This window comes from Rhincodon typus, chromosome 3 (genome assembly GCF_021869965.1).
Source record: "Rhincodon typus isolate 14 chromosome 3, sRhiTyp1.1, whole genome shotgun sequence".
NCBI lineage: Eukaryota > Metazoa > Chordata > Chondrichthyes > Orectolobiformes > Rhincodontidae > Rhincodon > Rhincodon typus.
The window spans coordinates 23,832,648-23,856,670 of NC_063334.1; the positions used below are offsets into that span (position 1 = coordinate 23,832,648).

At 39.2% G+C, this 24,023-nt stretch overlaps 2 protein-coding genes across 3 annotated transcripts in view; one reads left to right on the forward strand and one right to left on the reverse strand.

Annotated features, from left to right (window-relative positions):
- Window positions 1-2,698, forward strand: part of LOC125487765 (coiled-coil domain-containing protein 171-like) — a 54,473-nt gene extending 51,775 nt beyond the window's left edge. Inside the window, exon 11 of the mRNA XM_048620024.1 lies at window positions 2,636-2,698. Within this exon, the coding sequence (XP_048475981.1) occupies window positions 2,636-2,698 (63 nt within the window). The remainder of the gene's footprint in view (window positions 1-2,635) is intronic.
- On the reverse strand, window positions 2,282-23,756 carry LOC109928094 (guanine nucleotide exchange factor C9orf72-like). 2 transcript variants are annotated; one of them, XM_048594929.1, is made up of 7 exons: window positions 23,643-23,756; window positions 22,209-22,694; window positions 14,325-14,420; window positions 10,338-10,402; window positions 6,548-6,692; window positions 6,283-6,355; window positions 2,282-2,326 (listed from the first exon to the last, which is right to left on the reverse strand). In XM_048594929.1, exons 2-5 carry the CDS (start codon window positions 22,650-22,652, stop codon window positions 6,548-6,550), a joined length of 750 nt encoding a protein of 249 aa, XP_048450886.1. In that variant the 5' UTR covers window positions 22,653-22,694; window positions 23,643-23,756; the 3' UTR covers window positions 2,282-2,326; window positions 6,283-6,355. The 2 variants fall into 2 exon arrangements, with proteins under 2 accessions (XP_048450886.1, XP_048450887.1); XM_048594930.1 differs by lacking the exons at window positions 2,282-2,326; window positions 6,283-6,355; window positions 6,548-6,692 and having other exon boundaries at window positions 10,334-10,402.
- Window positions 23,757-24,023: the final 267 nt, after the last annotated feature.

Here is a 24,023-nt window from a genome sequence, read left to right on the forward strand (position 1 = left end):
GGTTATAAATGTGTTCATGGCATGGGGCCATCTGCTTCACTGTATTCACATCAACATCAATGTGCGTGGTTGGGTATGGAGCATACATAATTTGACGGAAAGGCAGCACAAAGCTACCAGTAGCATCCTGAGAACATTAAAGTTCACATTTGTTATTATCAGAACCATCAATTCTAAGTACTTGCTTTTAGTAATGATTGAAGGCAAAGACTATACGGTAGGACAATTGAGGAACAGTGGAGAACTTTCAAAGTGATTTTTCACAGTGCTCAGCAAAAGTATTTAACAGTGAAAAGGAAGGACTGTAGAAAAAGGGATAATCAGCCATGGATAACTAAATAAATAAAGGAGGGTATCAAATTGAAAGCAAATGCATACAAAGTGGCAAAGATTAGTCAGAAACTAGGGGATTGGAAAATCTTTAAAGGTCAACAGAAAGCTGTGAAAAAAAGCTATAAAGAAAAGTAAGATGGATTAGGAGAGTAAACTAGCTCAGAGTATAAAAACAGGTAACAAAGGTTTCTACCAACGTATAAAATGAGAACGTGTGGCTAAGGTAAACATTGGTCCTTTAAAGGATGAGAAGGGGGATTTAATATTGGGAAATGAGGAGACGGCCAAGGCGTTGAACAGATATTGTGTTGTCAGTCTTCACAATGGAAGACACAAATAACATGCCAAAAAGTAATGACAAGGAAGTTATGGTAGGTGATGTCCTGGAAACGATCATTATCACCAAAGAGGTAATGTTGGGCAAGCTAATGGAGCTAAAGGTAGACAGGTCTCCTGGCCCTGATGGAATGCATCCCAGTGTACTAAAAGAGATGGCGGGGGGTATAGCAAACGCACTCAAGGTAATTTACCAAAATTTGCTGGACTCTGGGTTGGTTCTCCAGATTGAAAAACAGCAAGTGTGATGTCAGTCTTTAAAAAAGGAGACAAAAGACAGGTAACTATAGGCCCACTAGCTTAACTTATGTAGTGAGGAAAATGCTTGAATCAATAATCAAGGAATAAATAGCAAAACACTGATAGAAATTGTCCCATCGGGCAGATGCAGAACGATTCATGAAAGGCAGGTCATGTTTACTGAATTACTGAAATGCTTTGAGGACATTACGAGCATGGTAGTTAACGGGGAACCAGAGGATGTGGTGTATCTCAATTTCCAGAACGCATTCGACAACGTGCTGCACAAAAGGCCGCTGCACAAGATAAAAAGTGCACGGCATTACAGGCAATAATTGGCATGGATTGAGGATTAGTTAACTAACAGGAAGCAAACAGTGGGGATAAATGGGTGTTTTTCCAGTTGGCGATTAGTGACTAGTGATGCGTCTCAGTGTTCAAACTGCAATTGTTTACAATTTACATAGATGATTTTGAGTTAGGGGCCAAGAGCAGTGTGTCAGAGTTCACAGATGACACTAAAATGAGTGGTAGAGCAAAGTGTGCAGAGGACACAAAGTCTGTGGAGGGATGTAGATAGGTTAACGGAGTGGGCAAGGGTCTGGCAGATGGAATACAATGTTGGTAAGTGTGAGGTCATCCATTTTGGTAGGAATATCAGTAAAATGGACTATTATTTAATGGTGAAAAATTGCAGCATGCTGCTGTCCAAAGGCTACCTTGCTGAATGTTTTTAAGACAAAAATAGATAGATTTTTGAACTAAGGGTATTAAGCGTTTGAATTAAGGGTATGGTCAGCAGGTGGATAAGTGGAGCTGAGTCCATGAAAAGATCAGCCATGATTTTACTGAATGGCAGAGCAAGCTCCACAGGCCAGATGGTCTACCCCTGCTCCTATTTCTTATCTTATCACTGTAATGGACCCTGTCATTTAAGCCAAGCTGTTAGCTCTTAATAGTTACAATCATGATCAGAGTAAGAAAATGCTGAGTGAGCCAACAGCCTCTTGAAGTAAAGTCCATCAATTTCTAGGCAGTAGGGCAATGACTACTGATCAGAACTCTGCCAAAATATTCAGAAGTCATTTGTTCATGCAGGAAGAAAAGTAGCAGAGCACATGTTATCTCAGTAATCTCAGGTGACATTAAAGGAAAAAAAAATTGAGCACAAATCAACACAACACATTAAACATCCTACTGGCCAGAGGAAGGAGATTAAAGAATGTAATGGAGAAAAAAGAAACTAAACATTGCAGGTGTGAAGAAAAAAATTTGATTATCACTACGAACATAATCTTACCTTTAAAAGGCCCTGAATAAAGAGACCCGAATCATATTTGAAAGAACCACCAGCATTAGCAAGTCGTGAGCATTTTCGTTCAGTTGGAGGCAAGAAAAGGCACAATGTTCGAACCATCTGTGAATACACAGAAATAGTTAACAGATCATACATCAGTTATAACCAGTCAAACAGCTAAATGGTGATACAGTTGTTTGCCCTGTTCACACAAAGGTCCCAGGCCACTGCATCAAAATGACCTTTCAAACACAATCTGTAGTTTTCAAAAAAAAAACCTTACAGTTAGTTTGTGGCTAAGTGTAAATAGTAATGAATAACTAACACCGGTCATGAAATGCTGAAAAAGTTAAATCCAGGACATGTTGTACAACAATTACTATATTCTGAAATAATAGTAATAATAATTTGTTATTTGATTTCTAAAAGGAGTTGGAGAGAGCATTTTGGGTGAAAGGATCGCAGGACGTGGGGGAAAAGCTGAACGATTGATTGAGTTGGATGATCAGCCACTATCATAGCGAATGGTGGAGCAGGCTCCAATGGCCTACTTCTCCTTTTCTCTTTGTTTCTATGTAATTGGATATACTATTTTGCACTCTTATCTCTATGCCAAAATTTGTTATTTTTCTCTTGTGCTGTAAAATTTCTACTTCTATAGTGTCAAACTCTGGCCAACAAAATAAAAGATGGCATTGAGGTGAAATTAAATATTTATTAGATGATAGATAAAAGTAATATTTTATATAATATGTACACACATTGACTGGAATGAATTATTATTCATAGGGTTACTGATATTAATAGTGTGATCTATCGCACAAAGAGCAAGATTACTACATGTTTTAAATAATAAAAGCATCAAAGAGCAAGTTAAGCCAAAAATCAGTCAACTTTTCTTTTTTATTCCCTTAAAAGTTAATAATCAGAATGACTGAAGGAAAAGTGAAATAATGCAAAAACACTTCCATGGTTAAAACAAATTATTTGATATACTAGATACTTTAGTATTGTTCATCAAAAAAAAAACTTGGACTAAATAATAGGATTGAGTATTTAAATGCTCTCTAGAACAACAGTTAGTATAAAGCTTCAAATATTTATTTCATCCTACAAACCACGTTATAACCCTTGTGTGCGCATTTGTGTCTGAAACTTTATTTTGATGCCCAGTGATATCAATCCCTAGCCAGAAACACCAATGGAGTGTAATATACAAGCGTGGATAAAAGACTGCCTAACCTACAGGGAACAGAGTTGGGATAAATGAGTGATTTTCAGGTGGGCAAACAGTAGCAGAGTAATGCTGGAATCAGTGCTGGGCTTCAACTATTTACAAATGATTCGGATGAGCGGACTGAACATATTGGAGCTAAATTTTCCGATTAAAGAAAGGCAAGTAGGAAAGAAAATTATAAAGAGGCTGTAAGAAGTCTGCAAAAGGACGTAGGCAGGTTAAGCAATTGGGCAAACAAAAGGGCAATGGAGTGCAAGATGCGAAAATGTCAAATTGTCCACTTTGGCAGGAATAATAGAAAAGCAGGATATCAATTAAATGAAAAGAGATGGCAAAATACTTCAGTACAAAGGAATCTGTCTAAGCTTGTACAAGAATCACAAAAGGTTAACATTCCAGCACAGCAAGTAATTAGGAAGGCAATGGTTTATGAGGAAGTCTTGTTACAGCCATACAAAGTATTTGTGAGATTGCACCTAGCATATTGTGTAGAGGTTTCTTCTCCTTACTTAAGTTTTTATAAACTTACGTTGGAAACAGAAATGCTTCACCAAGCTGCTTCATAAAAACAAGGGAAGTGTGAGCAGTTTGAGCTTGTATCCATTAGAGTTTAGAAGCATGACAGGTGATCTTACTGAAATATAAAAGATTTGGTTCAAACACGACAAGCTAAAACTGGCAGGACGGAGGGAATCTCAAACTAAGTGACACTTTAAAAATAAGGAGTCTCCCATATAAGATGGAGAGGAGGAATATATTTTCTCAGGAAGCTATTACTCTTTGGAATTCTTCTGCTCAACGAGCAGTAGGAGCTGGGTCACTAACTGTATTAGGCAGATTTTTCTTTGACAAATGAGTTAAGGGTTATGGAGGACAGCCATAATCTTGTTTAATGGTGGAATAGGCTCAATAGGCCAACCCAATATCCCGACTGCTCCTTCGAGTTTGTAGACAGTTTGCATGCATTCTGTGATAGAGCACCCTTAGAGTGAAAGACGTCTCCTAAGCAGTCTTTGCCCTCTTTCTGTGCCATTTTCTGTGGGGTATTTGATTGGCCCATGGAAGAGGAAAGACATGATATAGAATTGTCAAGATAATATGAAGTTAACCCATCATTGATCAAATTTCATTGGATGCTGACATCAAACCAACACAAGTGACGATTTTCTACTGTGTGACGGAGATATTTAAATTTAACACCAGGCATCTGGGAGATACTCTTCTATGATGATCAAGCATTCTGAGACTTGGCTTCCTCTCCAGAGTCACCCTCTTCTCTGCAGCTGACAACAGAGAGATCGCTGGAGGGCCACTCCCATTTACACAGTCAGAGACATACAGCACAGAAACAGATCCTTCAGTCCAACTCACCCATGCCGATGAAGTTTCCCACAGTAAACTAGTCCCATTTACTTGCATTTGGCCCATATCTCTGTAAACCTTTCCAATTGATGTACCTATACAAAACTGTACCTGCATCTAAACTTCCTCTGGCAATTCATTCCACGTACAAACCACTCTGTGAAAAAGTTGCCCCTCAGGTCCATTTTAAATCTTTCTCCTCTCACCTTAGAAATATACCCCCTAGTTTTGAACTCCTCTACCCTAGAGAAAAGATCTTTGCTTTTCACCTTATCTGTGGCCCTCATGATATTACAAACCTCTATAAAGGTCACCCCTCAACCTTCTATGCTCCAATGAAAAAAGTCCCATCCTACTTTTATAACTCAAACCGTTAAGTCCTGGCAATATCATAGTAAATCTTTTCTGAACCTTCAAGTTAAAAGAAGCAGACCATAACTCTACACTGTACTCCAGAAGTGGCCTCACCAACATCCTGTACAACCTCAACACAACTTCCCAACTCCTATACACAATGGCCTGTGCAATGAAGGCAGGTGTGCTAAATGCCTTCTTAACCACCCTGTCTACAAATGACACAACTTTAAAAGAATAATGTACCTGAACCCCTAGGTCTCTCTTCGACAAAACTACTCTGGACCCTACCATTAACTATAGAAGTCCTGCCCGTATTTATTTTACCCTTATTCAAATTAAACTCCATCTGCCACTCCTCAGCCCGTTGATCACAATCTCTTGGTTATCTTATACCTTCTATTTCTCTGCCTCTCCCTGGTGTTCTGAACTCTATTCTGCAAGGAGGAAGAGAAAAGACCCATCAGTGAGAATAATGGCATTTATTGAGTGGATGCACGGGAAGATTGTGAGAAAATAGACTGTAAGGGAAAAGCTTAGCATGTCATCATATTAGAATAAGGATGTGTGTTAGATTGCAGATCAGAAGTGGAAATGCCTAGACAGAGAGTAATGGGTGCACCTGCAAGCCAAGTTGGTGTCAGATTGACATGGGAAGATTTGGGAAGGCACTGCGACATGAATTCGAGTTAGACACACATCAGGATGTACTTGAATGTGTTGTGCAACTCACGTTTCCTGACTTGATCAGGTCACTAAAATCACAGCACTAAGCAGGAGAGGGACCACACACCTGTAGTTAATCTCTGCAATCTCCAGTAACATCTCAATCTTTGCAACATGTCCTTCCTCCCATTGGCAGAGAAAAGAATCTCCCTGCAGACCCTTAAGCAGTGGAAGATTGGCACTAAGAAAATATCAGGTATATCCTTAAGATGTTGAGGATCTACTGTAGTAATTTATTTCTCAGCTGAAACTGTGGACCTTCAAAACAGAAGTATACTATTCTTTTTGAATAACAACACTTACTTACAAAAGTCAATTTGGAACAAAAGAACAAAAACGTCATCACCTCAAGAGAACGTTGTTAAAAACAGGTTCTGGTTTGAATGGAAAGAAATACCTTGTTCACTTTTTCTGGATTGCTTCCTATGACAACAGAACACCCACATGTCTGCAAGTGAGAGCTAATGGCCCTGCAAAACAAACAAATGTTCCCATCATTAGAAGAGAACACATCTCCAATATGTACAGGATTTAATACTTAGCTTGATATCTAAAGTAGCTGATATGATTCAGAATTTCTCTCATAAGTCAGGTTCTGTAAGGCACAGACAAGTGCAATCCAACAGACCTTTGCTGGTATATACTAAAAGCAATTCAGGCACCTAAATTTCATCTTGAGCAGACCAACATTCTGGTTGTTGCATGACTAGCATCGTTGCTTTCCCCTGCCTCAGTGTGGCTTCCTCCTTTGTGTAATCAGCCATTTCTTCAGCAGGAAGCCAATCAACATCATTCATCCTTGTAGGTCTGAAGGAAGTAGCAGAAAACAGTAACATCTGGCATTGGCCGAAAATATACACAGTTTAACTACCCCCATAGTAACAAGCACACACCTGCAGGATTTGCAGCCAGTAGTGACAGACCACCCAGGGACCACATATGCAATAATTCCTTGGGCACAATGGAACTCAGTTATGGTGCTGATGCCTGTCGCTCTCTCAGAATGACTAGCCATGCTGGTTTATAAACTTCACTGGTTGTCACTCCTGAAGAGGGCATCAGTTCTTATACGACTGCAGTGCTAAGCCTTTGATTGTGAGGTGGTACATGTATTCTGGAGTGAACCCGAAGTGTAGAAATTCAGAACAATTATGATCTTGAGAGCTACTAACTTTGGTTGGCTCACCCACTCGAGGACACACAGAATTGTCACATTTTCCGAGGACAGATGAAGTAGTCAGAAATGCTAGCACCTGCAGGAAGGTTGCCGGCTACTAGTACACCCTTCCAGAAATGTTGCCCCTTTCCCTCTCAGGTCTTGTGCCCTGTTTGCTGTATGGCCTTCTGCCTCTTCCACAAGACCAAGCTGCACCTACAGGAACCAGGAGATTACTTTTGTTTTTCATCTTCTGGTCATCTTTCCCTCCTGAAAATTCTCCAGCAAAATGGAGAATTGGAGAATGGATGCTGTTCTGGCTGACTGTGCACTGAATGTATAACGGAAATACCTTTTTAGTGGTGTTGTGAAAACCCAAAGCTCCCAAGCCCCTCAGAAATCTCCAAGATGGCCCTGCCAGGAGGTCCAAGGGAGCAAAGGGAGGGACTGTCAAGACCAGCAGTGGAGGTGTCAGGTGAATTTGGGCCGTCATGGGATATTTTGGCAGGGGAGGGGGGGGGCTTGTGTTCAGTATCCTGGGATTAGTGGCATTGGATGTCCCAAGGTGGCGTACAAGGTCACCTGCATTTTGGTCAGTTGGTGGGGAAGGGGGTGGGGTGGGGGCAGGGGATTGTGTCTCAGAAAAGGATTAGTTAACACAAATGTTGGTTCTTCACAGTCAGAAACAGGGAAGGCTATAATGGGGAGCAAACAGATGGTAGACCAATTAAATACAGATTTTGGTTCTGTCTTTGTAAAAAAAAGGACACAAATAACATTCCAAAAACATTGAAGAACACAAGGTTCAGTGAAAAGGATGATCTGAAGAAAATCAGTATTAACAGGGAAATAGTGCTGGTGAAATTGATGAGATCAAAAAACAATAAATCCCCAGGGTCCAATAATCTACATTCCAGAGTACTTAAGAAAGTGGGCTTGAAATAATGGATGCATTGGTGATCATCTTTCAAGATTATAAAGACTGCAGACAGTTCTTACAGATTGGGGGATAGCTAGTGTAACTGCAACATTGATAAAAGGAGAAAAGAAAGAAAACAAGGAATTGTAGATTGGTTAGCATAGGTAGTGGGGAAAAATGCTGGAGTACATCATAAAAGATCTAATAGCACAGCACTTGGAAACCAGCAACAGGATAGGTCAGTCAGCATGGATTTATGAAAGGAAAATCTGCTTGACAAAATCTACTGGGATTTTTCCAATGAAATAATTAATCAGGTTGATAAGGGCATCCAGAGGATATTGGTTTACTTGGACTTTCAGAAGGCTTTCAACAAGATCCAACATAAGAGATTAGAGTGTAAAATTAAAATTTATTAGAATGGGGGTAATGTACTGACATGGATAGAGAACCGAAGATGGGTCACTGGACTGGAAATGTTAACTCATTTCTCTTCACAGATGCTGCCAGACCTGCTGAGGTTTTCTAGCATTTTCTGCTTTTGTTTTGGATAGAGAACTGGTTGGCAGACAAGAAACAAAAACAAAAAAGAGTAGGGATAATTTGGCTTTTTTGAGTGGCGAGCAGTCACCAGTGGAGCATCGCAGTGATCACTGCTTGCACCACAACTATTCACAATATATAGTAATGATTTAGATAAGGGAACAAAATGTGATATCGCCAAACTGGCGGATGACAAAGCTGGGTGGGAGGGTGAATTGTGAGAAAGATGCAGAGATGCTTCAGTCTGATTTGGACAAGTTGAGTGAATGAATAAATGCATGGCAGATGAAGTATACAATGTGGATAAATTGAGGTTACTCACTTTGATGGCAAAAACAGGCATGCATATTATCTGAATAGCGATAGATTGGTAAAGGAGGAGGTGCAACAAGAGCTGTGTGTTCTTGTATACCAGTTGCTGAAAGCAAGCATGCAGGTGCAACACATAGAGAAGAAAGCAAATGGTATGTTGGTCTTGACAGCAAGAAGATTCGAATACACGAGCAGGTATGTCTAACTGTAATTGTACAGAATCTGGTGAGATCACATCTGGGATTCTTTGTGGAGTTGGGTCTCCCTATCCGAGAGCAGATGTTCTGGCTGTATGGAGAAGTGCAACAAAGGTTTACAAGACAGATTCCTGTGATGACAGGATTGACTTTTGAAGAGAAATTTGTTTGATTAAATGCCCTGGAGTTTAGAAGAATGAAGGGAAACCTTCAAAATTCTAATAGGACTAGACTGGGTAAATGTAGGAAGGATGCTCCCAATGGCCAGAGAGTTCAGAACCAGGGATCACAGTTTAAGAATTTATCATTTATGACTGATATGATGAGAAATTACTTCACCTACAAAGTGGTGAGCCTTGTGGAATTATCTGCTCCAGAAAGTGGTCGAGGCCAAAACATTGAATGTTTTCAAGAAAAAAAAAAAGAGTTAGATATGGTTCTTAATGTTAAAGAGATCAAAGGCTTTAGGTCGGAGATGAAGAGAAATTTCTTCAGCCAAAGGGTGGTGAATGTGTAGAACTTATTGCTGCAGAAGGCTGTGGGGGCTAAGTTATTGAGTGCCTTTAAGACAGAGATAGGTAGTTTCTTGATTAGTAAGGGGATCAAGGGTAACGGGAGAAGGCAGGAGAATGGGGTTGAGAAACATATCAGCCATGATCAAACAGCAGAGCTGACTCAATGGGTTAAATGATCTAATTCTGCTCCTATGTCTTATGATCTTATAGGTATGGGGAGAAAATGGTAACAGAGTACTGAGTTGGATGGTCAGCCACGACTATATCAAATGGTAGCACAAGCTCAAAGGGTTGAATGACTAACTCTTGCTCATATTTTCTTTGTTTCTTGGTCTCCAGGTGTGGGGTGGAGTGTCAGGTCTGCAGTGAGGTTTTTTTTAGATCAGAGTCTGGGGTGTGTCTTACGAGAAATGGAGCCGGTGTACTTCTAAGTGTGGGAGTTGGGGTCAGTTTAATAGTTACTTCATATTTAATTGCCTAACTTTTCCTGACTAACTATGTACTTCACTGCAGTGGAACACTCCAAACTTAGCTTTAAATGGATATTTTCAGAGGGTTCCAACCATAGGGGGCTTCAATTTCCTGGGCAATTCACTCAGATTCTGCAACGTCAAGGATTCCTGAGGGTCCCACATGCGTAACTCCCATCTACACTGTAGATATGAAATCTGGGTCAGAGTTCTTTAACAAATAAGTACAGGTGTACTGCAATGCTAAAGGACAAATGGATCGAGATACAGATCACTGTCTGCAACTAAAACTGAGCTCTCATACTACATGCAACTTCCATCATTCAAAATGAACACTCACTTGTGCAGAAAATCTTCGCGGCAGCTGTCACCAATATCATCATCATTCAAAAGGGTATCCTTAATCTGAATCAAATTAAAATTTAATTTAATAATATACCCACATATTCTAAACCACATAGCAGTAGTATGACCACCATTCCAAACATCTAAATATAAAAAAATCAAGTGAGGGGCAAACAGGAAGAGATAACAGAGAATTCCAATTATAAAAATAAATCATTATTAACTCAGGTGGTTATTAGTCATATAGCAGCGCAACCAATCTACACTAATCCCACTTTCCAGCGGTTGGCCCATAACCTTGAATATCATGACATTAAGTGCTCTTCCATTAATTGAGAATTACAAAATGGAAATTGAGAAATATTTCGAATTTACTATTATTGTTATTATTTATTGTTAATTTTTATGTACTTTAAAGTGAAAATGCATGTGGGGATCATTAAAAAAACAAACTTATTGCCTTCTTACAGAAATTGAAAGGGAAACAAATAGGAGACAAAAGATGTAGATCTAATTGAGGGGAAATTTGAACGCTAAAAGTATTGAGCCCTACTAATCCCAAGTCAATTAATTTTATGTTTTAATACGGGCAAAGGTAACAAATACCTGCCACTTACCAGGAGGTTTGAATTCTTGATTATGAATGTGAAATAAGATTAGTGAAAATATGAAACACAGTAAAGGAAAAACAAAGATAGTTTGCTGTTTAGAATTAATCAAGTAGATTTCAAATAAAATGCAGATCAAATAGAAACAAACTGTTAATCTTAAATCTAAGCAATTAATTAGAGAAGTTAAATAGCTAAGAGAAAAATAGCTTTTAATTTTGAAAATATACATAAACTAATAGTTGCTAGAAAAGTTGAATGAAAACAAGAAACTGGAAGCAAACGACAAAATGCTTTTGGGTAGGCATAATAAAATTAAATTATGCTCTCATCGTTGGGCATGTAAGGAGTCTTAAAGATGGAATCTTTGAAAATTTGGAATGGAAATTGTAAGCTATTTGCACTGCAAAATGCTTTAGGATATTTTCTTACCATTATATGGAGTGGTGGGATATTCATCAGAGCTTACATGAAAGAAAATAGTGGTTAGTAACAAAATGCTTGTAGAAAATACTACATCCAAATAATCAATATAATATGAAATAAATACAAAATAATGAAATAAAGTAGTTTGGGGGTTATCTACAATATGTATTTTATGCTTATCAGTTATCTTGCAACCAAAATGCAATTACTCATCCACCACTCTAAAACAGCAAATGTACTGTAGCCAAATTCATATAGGTAACACCTCTGAAGGATGGTGAAGGAAAAGTATATATGCCTTGTGTTCAAATGTTGTAATATACATAACTAGGTGATACAAAAGGCATTTGATTTCATGAAATCTATTAATGAGAGAAAATTGATATTTGTCCTGGATGATTCTGTCAACACATATGGGAACATCAACATGCAATGCCACAGAATGGCAAGACAAGCCACAGATTTCACACTTACCCACAGCAGCAAGATTAAAGTAAGGTGCTGTGAGACCTCTCTCAAAGCACCAGAAAAGCTTTGTACCTGTTCACAAGTTTCAAGACAGACTAAGAATTTATAAAACTTCTTGCCCTCATTTTTTCCCACCTAATCTCCAACTCCAAAAATAATCTCAATTTTGTTTCTTTCTCCAGACTCTTCAGTGATCCCTAACTGTTGCTTTGAAAATTGTACATTGCACTGTAACATCTGCCTCGAGTGATAGCATTTTACATGAGTCATGAAGTTTTTGGCTTCAATGCCTACTCCAGACACTTGAGCATTTTGTTTGGGTTGTATGGTAGCAAATGCATCTTTCACACGTGAAGTCAAACCAAGAATCGGTTTAACCTTCAACCAATATCAGTAAAATTAATTGCCTGACACCATTACAACATTGATGGTGGCTGGGAAAACGTCAGTTTATATGCAGAGAGTAGGGAGGTGGGTGGCGTAGGGAGTAAACGATAGGATAGAGCCCAAAGAGAGAGAAAGACAGTTGGACAGACAAGGGAGTTGCTAACGAACGTCCAACTGTCTCTCTCTCTCTCTTCGGGCTCTATCCTATCGTTTACTCCCTACCCCACCCACCTCCCTATTTTCTGCATATAAACTGACGTTTTCCTAGCCACCTTCAGTTCTGAGGAAGGGTCACCGGACCCAAAACGTTAACTCTGTTTTCTCCTTCACAGATGCTGCCAGACCTGCTGAGCTTTTCCAGCAACTTTGTTTTTGTTCCTGATTTACAGCATCCGCAGTTCTTTTGGTTTTTACCATTGCAACATTGCTGTGCAGAGATGAGTTGTCCCAGTTACCATCATTATAACAATCACACCCTAAAAGTGGTTCCTTGGTTGTGAAGTCCATAGGATGTTCTGAAATTGTGAAAAGGACTATGTAAAAGCACATCAGAGAATACTACCAGAATCACTTCCAAGGACAGGTTAGAATCTCTTGCTGCCTGAAATATTGTTTCCTTACTGGAAACTTCTGGAGTACTAGTATATTGTTAAAAACTTCTAAACCTGTTTCTCTGTTACCTACTCCTCATTCAAACATCTTACCATTTTCATCCTTCAACTATTGCTGGGTTTATATGTGTTTTGGCTCAAATGAATCCCTATTCTCAATGATTTAAATGTTCACCTTAATTTGCATTCATTCCTCCAATTTCTCTGGTGGATGAAGTTGAACAAAAAAGGACTATCTGCCTCAACGTAAGAAGTCAGAAGCCCCAGCACCTGAAATGGACATCTAGTTATACAGATCACAATTATATGTGTACATCATGAAGGAAAACATTTGGACTCCTCAAAGAAGCCTGTAAGCATTCATTTATACATAATTGCTTCAGTTGCAGTGACAAGTTATTTCTACCTTGTATAATGCAATAACCAAGCAAGACAATGCATCATTATAATTATGTAAACTTAATTGATGCCATCAGTACTGCAGACAAAGAATAACCAAAAGGGATGCATCAATCTCAGTTAAACATTTGTAGGTGAAAAGTTGAGATTCCTAAAACCAGTAGGTAACTCAATTAATTTTTCATCTTTTAATTTCTCCTAGAGGCAGATTTTTTAAATAATGCAAACTCAAAATTTCACCAAGCATTGTCATTAAATGCTATTAGACAGTTAGAACATTTAAATGACCAGTTCCAATCACACTGATCACTATATGTCGAAAAATTCCATTTATCTATATTTTACAACTCCTACTAGTCTTATGTCAGAAAAGTCATCACTTCCTCTTTATTCTTTTAAATCATTCATAGGGGATTACTGGCAAAGCCCAGTCTTTATTGCCAATCCTTAACTGTTCTTGGGAAGGAAGTGATGAATCATTTTGAATGTAACTGACTGGCTTGCTAAACCATTTCAGAGGACAGATAGCAATTAACCACATTACAGTACGTCTAGAGTCACATGCAGCCCAGACCACACAAGGGCAGCAAACGTCTTCCCTTGAAGGATCAAACAAGATGGTATTTTACAACAATCCAGCTGTTTAATGGGGAAAAGTACTGATACTAGGGTTTTTATTCAAGTTTAATTACATTTAAACTCTGCATAGGCCATTGTGGGATTCATATTCACGACCCAAAACTGTGTTCCAGACCTCTGGATTACTAGTTCAGGACCAACTACTACATAACTTTCACCCTGTCCTTCATCCTTTGATTCACCTATAAGGTTGCAATATTTCCTAGATAGACCTATTTCAAAAAATTCTAAATAAATAAGAGAGAGGTTTGATTCAACAGTGAGTGAACAGTGCATACTAATACATGAAATGAAGTAACTGAAAAGCCAAGATATGGGCATCTTATTTTTCATTGCATCTGACATGTGACTTAAGATTCTGAAATGTGAAAACATTTTAACAAACGACATGTTTCAACACAAACTACATTCCATTCTCCTCGTGAGTTTCAAGCACAAACTTACTTGAACTTCTTCAAGAACGCCATGTGTTTTCATGGATGAAAATAATTCCATGACAGGTGTGATCTCTGTTGTTAGGAAAGATATAATGCTCTGTCCCTAAGAGGAAACAGTACATAAGTATATTAAGTATAACAACAGTGATTTACATGCTTGAATATAGCTTGTAAAAACATGATGCTCCAAGATCCACTTCTAGGTCCATTATAGAGGACATGGAGAATAGAAAATAAGGTAATGACGAGGTACGCTTATTTGAGAGCGATTGCTAACTGTAATGATAGCAAGTTGCAAATCACAAAATTGAAAGAGCTCTCCTGATTGGATAAGTTAATTGCACTAAGAATACCTAAGTAGCAGAGACTAGGACAGAGCCAGAATAAATTATTGGTCAATGCTGAATTAGTTTTTATCAGCCATTATAGCAGTAGAATGCTACAACTAGCGTCAGGTTACAAAAGGGGGAAATATGAAACATCGTATACACATGGGTGTTTAGATCTAGTTTGAATGTGATGCCAGTATCATTCTTCCTCTAAGGGGAGGAGATTCTCCAATTTTTGAAGGTTATTTTACATTGTTGGTTTTATTTAATTTCTAGGTTTCCCAAGAGATTGAATTAACTAGAAATGCACAATAAGAGGAAAGCATCTCTTAAAACGATTCGGAAATTATTTAAGTAGTGGGAGTACTTCGAGTGTCTCTCCTTGTCATTTCCTCCCCGCTTGTATAGAATTGCCAGTTTTAATTTTGGCTCATCCCAATGGTTCAAGTGAATTCATTGGAGGAGTAACATTAATTGTTAGATGCAGGCTTACTTCAATAATAAATTTATCAAATAGTTAGTGATTTTCCCCATCCAACCAGTGCAGTAAAACCATAGCAGTGATACTTATGGTAGGCCATTTAGGACTGAAATGAGGAGAAATTTCTTCATCCAGACAGTAATGAGCCTGTGGAATTCTGTGTCACGGAAAGCAGTTGAGGCCAAAACAATGAATATTTTCAAGAAGTTAGATATAGTTCTTAGGACTAAAATTGATCTGTGAGGGGAGAAAGTGGGATCAGGATACTGAGTTGGATGATCAGCCAATGATCATTCCAAATGGCAGAACAGGCTCCAAGGACCAAATGGCCTACTCTTGATTGAAAACACTTTATGACTTCCTGCCTAAAAGGAAATATTTCATGGTAATGGGGTTCCATAACATAGTATAGTGCAGTTCCTCAGCCACTTTACAGGGAATTTCCAGAGCATCAGGGAGCAGACAAAACAAATGCCCACAGAGAAACATGTGAATAGCAGCCAAGATGGGAAGCATTCAGAATCCCTATGACTTGTTAATTTGGTCCAAACAGAACCGCAAGCATAAATCTCATACGAGTGCACTGAGCAAATACATGCTAAAGGAAAATCAGTCAATCCAACCAGCACCAGCCATTTATATTATTATACGAGATACTGTTTGGCTCAAAATACCACCTATTTTTCCCCCTTTCCTCTCCTAGTGGAATTAGCCACCATTAGGATTTGATTTCATGAACACTGAGCATTTTTCATGTGACTATTCACACAGGAGCCTAAAGAACATAGCATGCTGTCCTATATGGGGGAGTTTGCAGTCGAAGTCTGATCTGTTATCTTCCTCCTTTCTTTCTCACAATTTGAAGAAATAACCAATATATTACAATTATCTTGCTCAACTGCCTGAATGCATGAGAAATATCCAAGTGTCATGAATTTGGTACTATTACAAGAACAGCACGTTTTTTTTAAAAAAAAAGACAAAAATGAAAATTCAAGTTACTACATAAGGGAATGAAGCCACAAGATTTCAAAATTTAAAACAGAAGAATATTTACTTTGCAAAAAACAAAAAAAAAATCTATCCTAATATCTAACACCTACAATTAATAAAACTATGAACAGATCCAGCAACTCAAAACTGGAATCTGTAGGTGCTGTGAATCAAAGCAAACATGGCTGATCTGCCAAACGCACACTCTCCCACAACATTCCTATAAAACTTTGACTCCCTTAATATCTTATAAGCAATAGATCCGTCTTGAAAGTATCAGCGCTGAGTATCCGCAGCTCTCTGTTTCAATCCTTTGACAGAAGAAATTTTTCTTCATTTTAGTTTTTAAAACCATCAACCCATTAATCCAAACTTTGATTCTACATTCCAGACTCCCAGTTGAGGAAATCACCTACCCAAACATCTAGTTGTCAGGCCTGTAAAAATCCAATACATTTCAGAGAAATCACCTAACATTTTTCCAAACCAACTGCTCAATCGTTCCTTGCAGGACAAAGAATAATTGAACTTTACAGTACATAAGGAGGTCATTTGACCCATCTCGTCTGTACTGGCTCTGGAAAGAGGTATCCAGCTAGTCCCATTCTCCAGTCCTATCTCCATTGTCCTCTACGTTCATCACTTTCAAATACATATCCAGCTCACTTTAAGCCTCCTATGGAATCCATCTCCACCACTCTCCCAGGCAGCACATTTCAAATCCTAACAACTATGTAAACAAGTTTCTCCTCATCTCACTCCTAGCTCTCTCGCTGACACAATCTTGAAATTATGATGTCTAGTTATTGACATAACAACTAATGGAAACAGAATCTTTACCCTATCAAAATTGTTAATAATTTTGAACACCTCAATAAGGTCACTTCTTAACCTTCTCTGTTCCAAAGGAAAATAAGCCTAAGTTCTCTAATTTTTCTTTATATCTGAAGTCTCTCATTCCTGGTATCAGTCTAGCAAGTCTCCTTTGAACTCTCTCCAGGGATTAACATCCTTCTTTAAATAAGGTGTCAAAAACTGAACATAATACTCCCGATATGGTCTGACCAATGATTTGTAGAAGAATAGCCTCACTTCCTTGCATATATATTCTATGCCTCTATTTATAAACCAAAGCATGCTATAAGCCTTCTTAACAACTGTAACTACTTTCCAGGCCACCTTCAGAGAATCATGCACATAAACCCCAAGGAACCCTCTGCTCAACGCACAATGACACTCAGATGCTTCTGAACCCCAGCATTCCTTAGTCCCTTACCATTTAAAAACATTAAATTTTTTAGTTTTCCTGCCTTACATTTCACTATATTGAATTTGCTATGTTCTTGCCCAGTTGCTTATCCTGTAATGTTCTTTTGGGAAGGAAATCTGCCATCCTTATCTAATTTGGCACACATTTAACACCAACAGAAGAGTAGGTCTCTTGATCCTGTTCTGCCATTCAATAGAATCAACACTCCTCATATCCCACTTTCTTGCCTTTCCCCACTATCCTTGATTCCCCTACTGATCAAGCATCTATCTTACTCTTAAACATACAAAGGGATTCTGTAGCCACAGCTCTCTGTGGCAATGGATTCCAAAGACTGTCAATCCTCCTCAACTCAGTCTTAAATTAGCGTTTCTTAAGAAGGGTCTAGGCCCGAAACGTCAGCTTTCCTGCTCCTCTGATGGTGCTTGGCCTGCTGTGTTCATCCAGCTCTACACCTTGTTATCTCACATCCTACTATCTCTTAAATTAGCACCCCTTTGTTCTGACACCACGCCCTCTGGTCCTAGACCTTCTCTGCATTTACTCAGTCAAGCCCCTTAAGAATCCTATATATTTCAATGAGATCACATCTGATTCTTCTAAATTAGAATGAGTAGAGTTTATTTTTACTCTTAAGACAATCCCTCCATACCAAGGATTATCCTGGTGAACCTTCTTTCAACTTTTTCCAATGAAATAATACCTGTTCTTAATTAAGGGGACCAAAATTGATCTCAGTACTGCAGATGTGGTCTCACCAGCACCTTGCAGTAAGACTTGCAACTCTTATACTTCAACCCCCTTGAAATAAGGGGCAACATTTCATTAGCCTTCTTGATTACCTGCTGTAGTGCACAAGTACCCCCCACACCCCCATCCCTTTGTGTTGCAACTTTGCTTCATTTAATACTCCCTTTGTTCTCCCTTCCAAACTTCACATTTTCCCACATTATATCCCATTTGCCAACTTCTGGCCCATTTACTTAACCTATCAATATTTTTCTCTAAACTGTTTATATTCCTCTCTTAACCTACCTTTCAACCTTTTTGGGTTACCTGCAAATTTGGCTAGAGTGCATTCTCTTTCTTTCTAGAAGTCATTAATATGAACTGCAAACAGTTGTGGTGCCAATACTGATGCCTGTAGAACCCCAGTGACTACAGGCTGCCAGCCTCAAAAGAACCCCGTATTTCTACTCAATGTTTCCTGCCCATTAGCCAACTCGTTATTCATGTCAATATACCACCTCCAAAACTATGTGCTCTTATTTTGTGACAACCTTTTGTGGGTACCTTGTCAAACATCTTTTGGAAGTCCAAATGCAATACTCTGGTTGAGACTTTCTTGAAAAACTCTAATAAATTTGTCAGACACCATTTCCCTTTTATGAAGCCATGCTGACTTTGCTTGATTAGATTTTCTAAATGTTCTGCTATTACTTCCTTAATAATTGATTCCAATCCTTTTTCAACAATAAATGCTAGGCTAATCGCACTACAGATACCTGCTTTATGCCTCAAATATTGGCAGCTTATTTTACCAGAATCCAGCTATTTTTTGAACAATTACAGCCAATGCATCCACTATCTCTACAGGTACCTCTTTTAGGATCCGAGGATGCAAGCCATCGGGGCCAGGGGACTTATCTGCCTATAGCCCTACTGGTTTGTCTAATATTACTTTTCTATTGATGGGTAGTGGTACTTAATTCCACCTCCATATTATTTAGTATTAAAGGGTTGTTCGAGATATCTTCCACCGTAAAAACCAATGCCTCCTCTGCCATTTTCTTGCTCCCTATAATCATCTACCCCTAGATATATTTTCTAAACAGGCCTATGTTCAGTCTGACCTCACTCTTCCTTTTTATGTAAAGAAGCTGTTTTTGTCTGTTTTTATATTCCTCACCAGTCTACCCTCAGTTTATTTTCTCTATTATCTTTGCAGTTCTCCTTCGCTGGATTCGGAATTTATCTGCGTCACCAGGACTATCACTGACTTTTGCCTCCTGATATGCATTTTCTTTCAGTTTAATAAACACCTTAACTTCCTTGGTTAGCTATGGTTGGTTTAACTCTCTTAGAATCTTTCCTACTAACTGGGGTATATTTTTGCTGACAGTCATGCATTACTTCCTTAAATGTCTTTCCTACTATCCACCCAGTTTATTTTAACTAACTCTATCCTCATTTCATTATAATTCCACTTTTTTTAAAAGTTACAGTTGTTTCTGACCCAAGTTTCTCACTCTTAAGCTGAATATTAAATTCAATCATGTTACAACTACTACCTCCTAGGGGATCTTTTACTCTGAAGTCATTTACTCCCTTCTCATTAACCATTACCAGATTCAAGATAGCATGCTCCCTGGTTGGGTCCATGACATGTTGCTCTAGGAGACTAACTCTAATGCACCCTATCCTTTCTAATTTGATTAACCCAATCAACATGAAGATAATTATTATTGCTCCATTCTCTTTACATGTTCCTTTATTTGTTGATTTATATTCTTTGCTGCAGAGTGGCTATTATTTAAGAGTTTGTATGATACTCCTATCAATGTCTTCTCTCCCTTGCTTTTTTATTTCCACCCAATGAACTCTACATCATCTGGATCGTAGTTCACAACTGTCCTCCACATCACTCAGTCTCACCTGCCCTCAGTGATCAGAACAAAAGTGCTCAAAAATCTCAAAAGAATTAAACCAGACGAAACGCCCAGCACTGACCTTGGCAACGAAAATGACAATAGCAAATTCAATCCCCTCAACTCTGCAAAGTCCTCCTCAACATCTGCGGGCTCGTGCCAAAATTAGGAAAGCTCTTTCATGTACTATTCAAGCAACAGCTTGGCACTGTAAGGTCCTACGAATATGACTGTGTTCCAGACACATCACTACCACTGGATGTGTTCTGTCCCACCAGCAGGATAGACCTTGCAGAGATGGTGGCAAAGTAGTATATAGTTGGAAAGAAGCTGCACTGAGAGTCCTCAACATTGACTCCAGATCCAATGGAGTCTAATGGCATTGGGTCAAATGTGTACAAGGAAATCTCCTGATTAGCATGGACCACACCACACCACTACCAAACCCCAGATCCCAACATTCTGTACAGGACATATCAGTATGAGTGACCACTGCACAGTCTTTGTAGAGAAAATTTTACATTGAGGTTATACTCCATTGTGTTGCATGGGACTACCACCACGCTAAATAGGATAGATTTCAAATAGACTGAGTAAATAGCAGATCTAGACTGAGCATCCATAAGGTGCTGTCGGCCATTAGCACCAGGCGAATTGTAGCCCAACATAATTTACAGCCTCATGGCCTGGCATATCTGCCATTCTAGCATTTCTATCACTGAAGTCAGATCAAACTTGGTTCAATAAAGATTGCAGTAAAATGATACAAGGACTTATCAATAGTGCTATCAAATGGCACTTGCAAAGGTTATAAAGATTCATATTCCATCTTACTTCTGATCATTTGAAGGCATGGTCCTTTATAATAAACTAAAGGCTTAATATTAACCGTAACACTATGTGCCTGTGGGATGTGATGTTTGTGCATAACAGTTTGTGGAAATAAGCAACGGTTGGATTTTTCAATACCATAATATCCCTACGTAATTCCTTATGTTATTGGAGATAGCAGCAGACTCAAAAACTGCAACTGTTCATTTTGACTAATATATTCCTTTTATATCTTTCAAAAGGATTTCAGCTTTGATTCCTCATCTTCAGTTTGTTTTTAAGTTTTTTTAGAAACTATGAAATTTAAGTTTCCAATTGTGCATCAATATACACAACAGCCATGCCTTGTGTTGATACACTTTCAAGTTGTCCATCAGCTTTGCTCACCTTCTGCATTTTTTCTCCACAAAAAACGTTTTTTGATTTAAAAGCTTCATTGTTGATTTCAGTCTGTTAGAGGCTGAGGGTGTGGTCCTAAAATGATTGCATCGTTGTGTGAAATTGTTATGGTCAAAGATACGTGGAAAGATAGTCACTTATCTTGACTAACTAGTCATCGCAAAGAATGGGGAGCGATGTCTTACAGCAGGCAGCTGGGGTGTTGGGTCAACAAGACCGTTTCAGTGATACTCTATCGCAATATTCAGTTGCAGTGCACTTGAGGGTGACTGTGACTGAACGCGTAACTTTTCAGTTGCGTAGCACACAACAGCAATTATTAATGCCTAAAACATTGAAGTACCCCAGTTTGTGTTTGTTTTTTTGAGATTAGGTTGACCCTTCCTTTTGTCCCAGTTGTAAATTTTTCAATGGTTGCAGAAGATTAAAATTGTCAATTTCTGCTTTCAAGCAGCAGATGCTTATGTTTCCTTTTATTGCTTTCTGAGTTCAAAAACTAAGTAGAGATCCCTTATTCTCATCTAGATTGTATGAATTAGCAGGTTGGACCACAATCAAACCTGGAATCTTCAGGTCTGCATGATTCAATTGCCACATCAACACTAGATGATTTAAGCAGAGTGTCCACCTCTTAAGATGAACTGCTCTGAAGATACTGATGACTACGTGATCAGAGATCACTACCCTGCTGCTTCTGACTCTGCAAGAAAAATACTAGAAATAGACACAGAGCCCAGAACTGGCTATGTCACGCAAGCATTTTGGCAATTTATTTTATAAATAATTAAATGAAGGATATGTCATCCCCTTCTCCATAATTTTCAAGGTGTAGACTCACTAACATTTCTCAATCATCTTGCATATCAAGAAAAGTAGCTAATGTTTACAGATCCAAAGTAAGAAAATTGGAACACAAAGCATTTATTTACTCAAGACTCACCTTATACATCCATATTCTTCCTTTTCTAATAATGTGTGTTAGTCTGTCCACACACAATCTGTGCAGAGGTAGGTAGAAACTCAGTTCAGTTTGTGGCAATATCACTGACAGAGCATAAGTACTACGGTCACCATTCATATTGCCATCAAATATCAATGAGATGATGATTACCCCTTTCTCTGACAGTACAAAAAATTTGACATCAATAGCTCCACTTTTGGCACTCCGAAGAATCTCGCCATTTAAGGTGTGGTTTGCCAAAAATGTTATTTCTCCATCACTTAGCAGCAGCTGTTCGCTTTTTGGAGCCCAGATATGTCTCACTCTCGGACCAAGAATGTTGTCCCAGTATGCAAAAGTAGCAGCCAACAAAGGTGACCCACTGTCCAAGGGAATCTCTGTTTTTGCAACAGCTGGTGACTGAGGTGGACAGGCAGAAGACATATTTGCAACTTAAACACTTCTGTCAGAGACTGAAAACAGTACCTGGTAAAGAGAAAAATGCACAAAATGAATTTCACTGGATACATTTGCAATCTGTACCCTGCTCAATATAGACCGTCTCTCACTTCAACCTTTCCTAGCAACTCTGTAAGTCTGCTTGTTAATCTGTCTCTTTCACCCCAGTTTTCCCCTTTTCATTTTCTCCTCAGCTTCTATCAGTCTGTCCTGTTCTCTTTGTCCCACTCCTTGGCACACGTGCCCCTCCTTGTCTTTCTTCCTCCCTCCCTCTCCATTCCTTCACATTCTCTTCCAACTATTCTCACAATCCACCTTTTTCCATCAAACCTCCCTCCTCTGTCTCCATTTCCTTTCCCCTCACATCTCGCTCGCCCTTCAACCTCTCAGCTGCCGCACCCACTCCACTCTGCCTATCCCAATACTTCCTCTCCATGTTTGACTGTCCTGAACGCATCCTACTCCCCTTCCCCTCTAAATCTATTTCACCTCCTCCCTCCTGCTCTCTTCCCTCTCAACAACCTCCCCATCTCTGTCTAACTTACGCCATCCATCCATCCTCTCTCTTGCTCTCGCATCCCTCCTCCACCTACTTCTCAAACTCTCGTCCGTCCTCATTCTCCCTCCTACCTCCATCCGTCTTTCTTGTTCTCACCCTTTCCTCCCTCTCGGTAACTCTCCCTTCTTACATTCCCCACCTCATCGCTCCCAGACCTTCCTACCTGCCCGCACCGCCCTCCCTTCCACAACTTATCCTCCACCTACACCCCTTTCCTACCCAAAAAACCCCTCCTACATACTGTTCTCCTTCAAAATACCTCCTGCCTCCCGTCCCTGTCCCTCTCCTTCCCAACCCCTTCTCTCGCCCTCCCCCAAACATCCTCACTCTACACCCATTCTCTCACATCCCCACCCCTCTGTCCAACATCGCACCAATTCCGTACGCCACCCTTTCTAACACTCCCCATCCCTAACCTCAATTTTTCCCCGTCTCCACCGTCTTCTACATCTCTATTTTTATATTTTTCCGAGAGCTGAATGCATGTAAACACGGAACCGAACAGGACCATCGACGTCACTTCCGCCCCGTGAGGGCGGGGCCAAGTGTGTGGAAATGGGGCGGCAGTTTAACTGCCGCAGATTCGAATCGAGGGGTGGTTTAACGGCTTCACCAGGCGGACTCGGTACGGTACTCTTTATCTCTGTCACTCCCTCTTGTTCCAATTTTCACCTGATTCAAACTGAGTACGAAGTATTGGTTTTAATTTCAGAAAAGGTAGTGGTCATTCCACCAGGTCAAAAAAAAATGGAAAACTTAGGAACAAGTATCACACTCAACCTTACACAAACAACAAA

Excerpts from the sequence above, each read along its gene's own strand:
- LOC109928094 (XM_048594929.1), bottom strand. The coding sequence starts at position 22,652 with ATGTCTTCTGCCTGTCCACCTCAGTCACCAGCTGTTGCAAAAACAGAG. Across the intron at positions 10,403-14,324 it reads GCGTTCTTGAAGAAGTTCAA|ATTAAGGATACCCTTTTGAA; the intron begins GTAAGTTTGTGC and ends AATTTGATTCAG. Across the intron at positions 6,693-10,337 it reads CGCGAAGATTTTCTGCACAA|ACCTACAAGGATGAATGATG; the intron begins GTGAGTGTTCAT and ends TACTTCCTTCAG.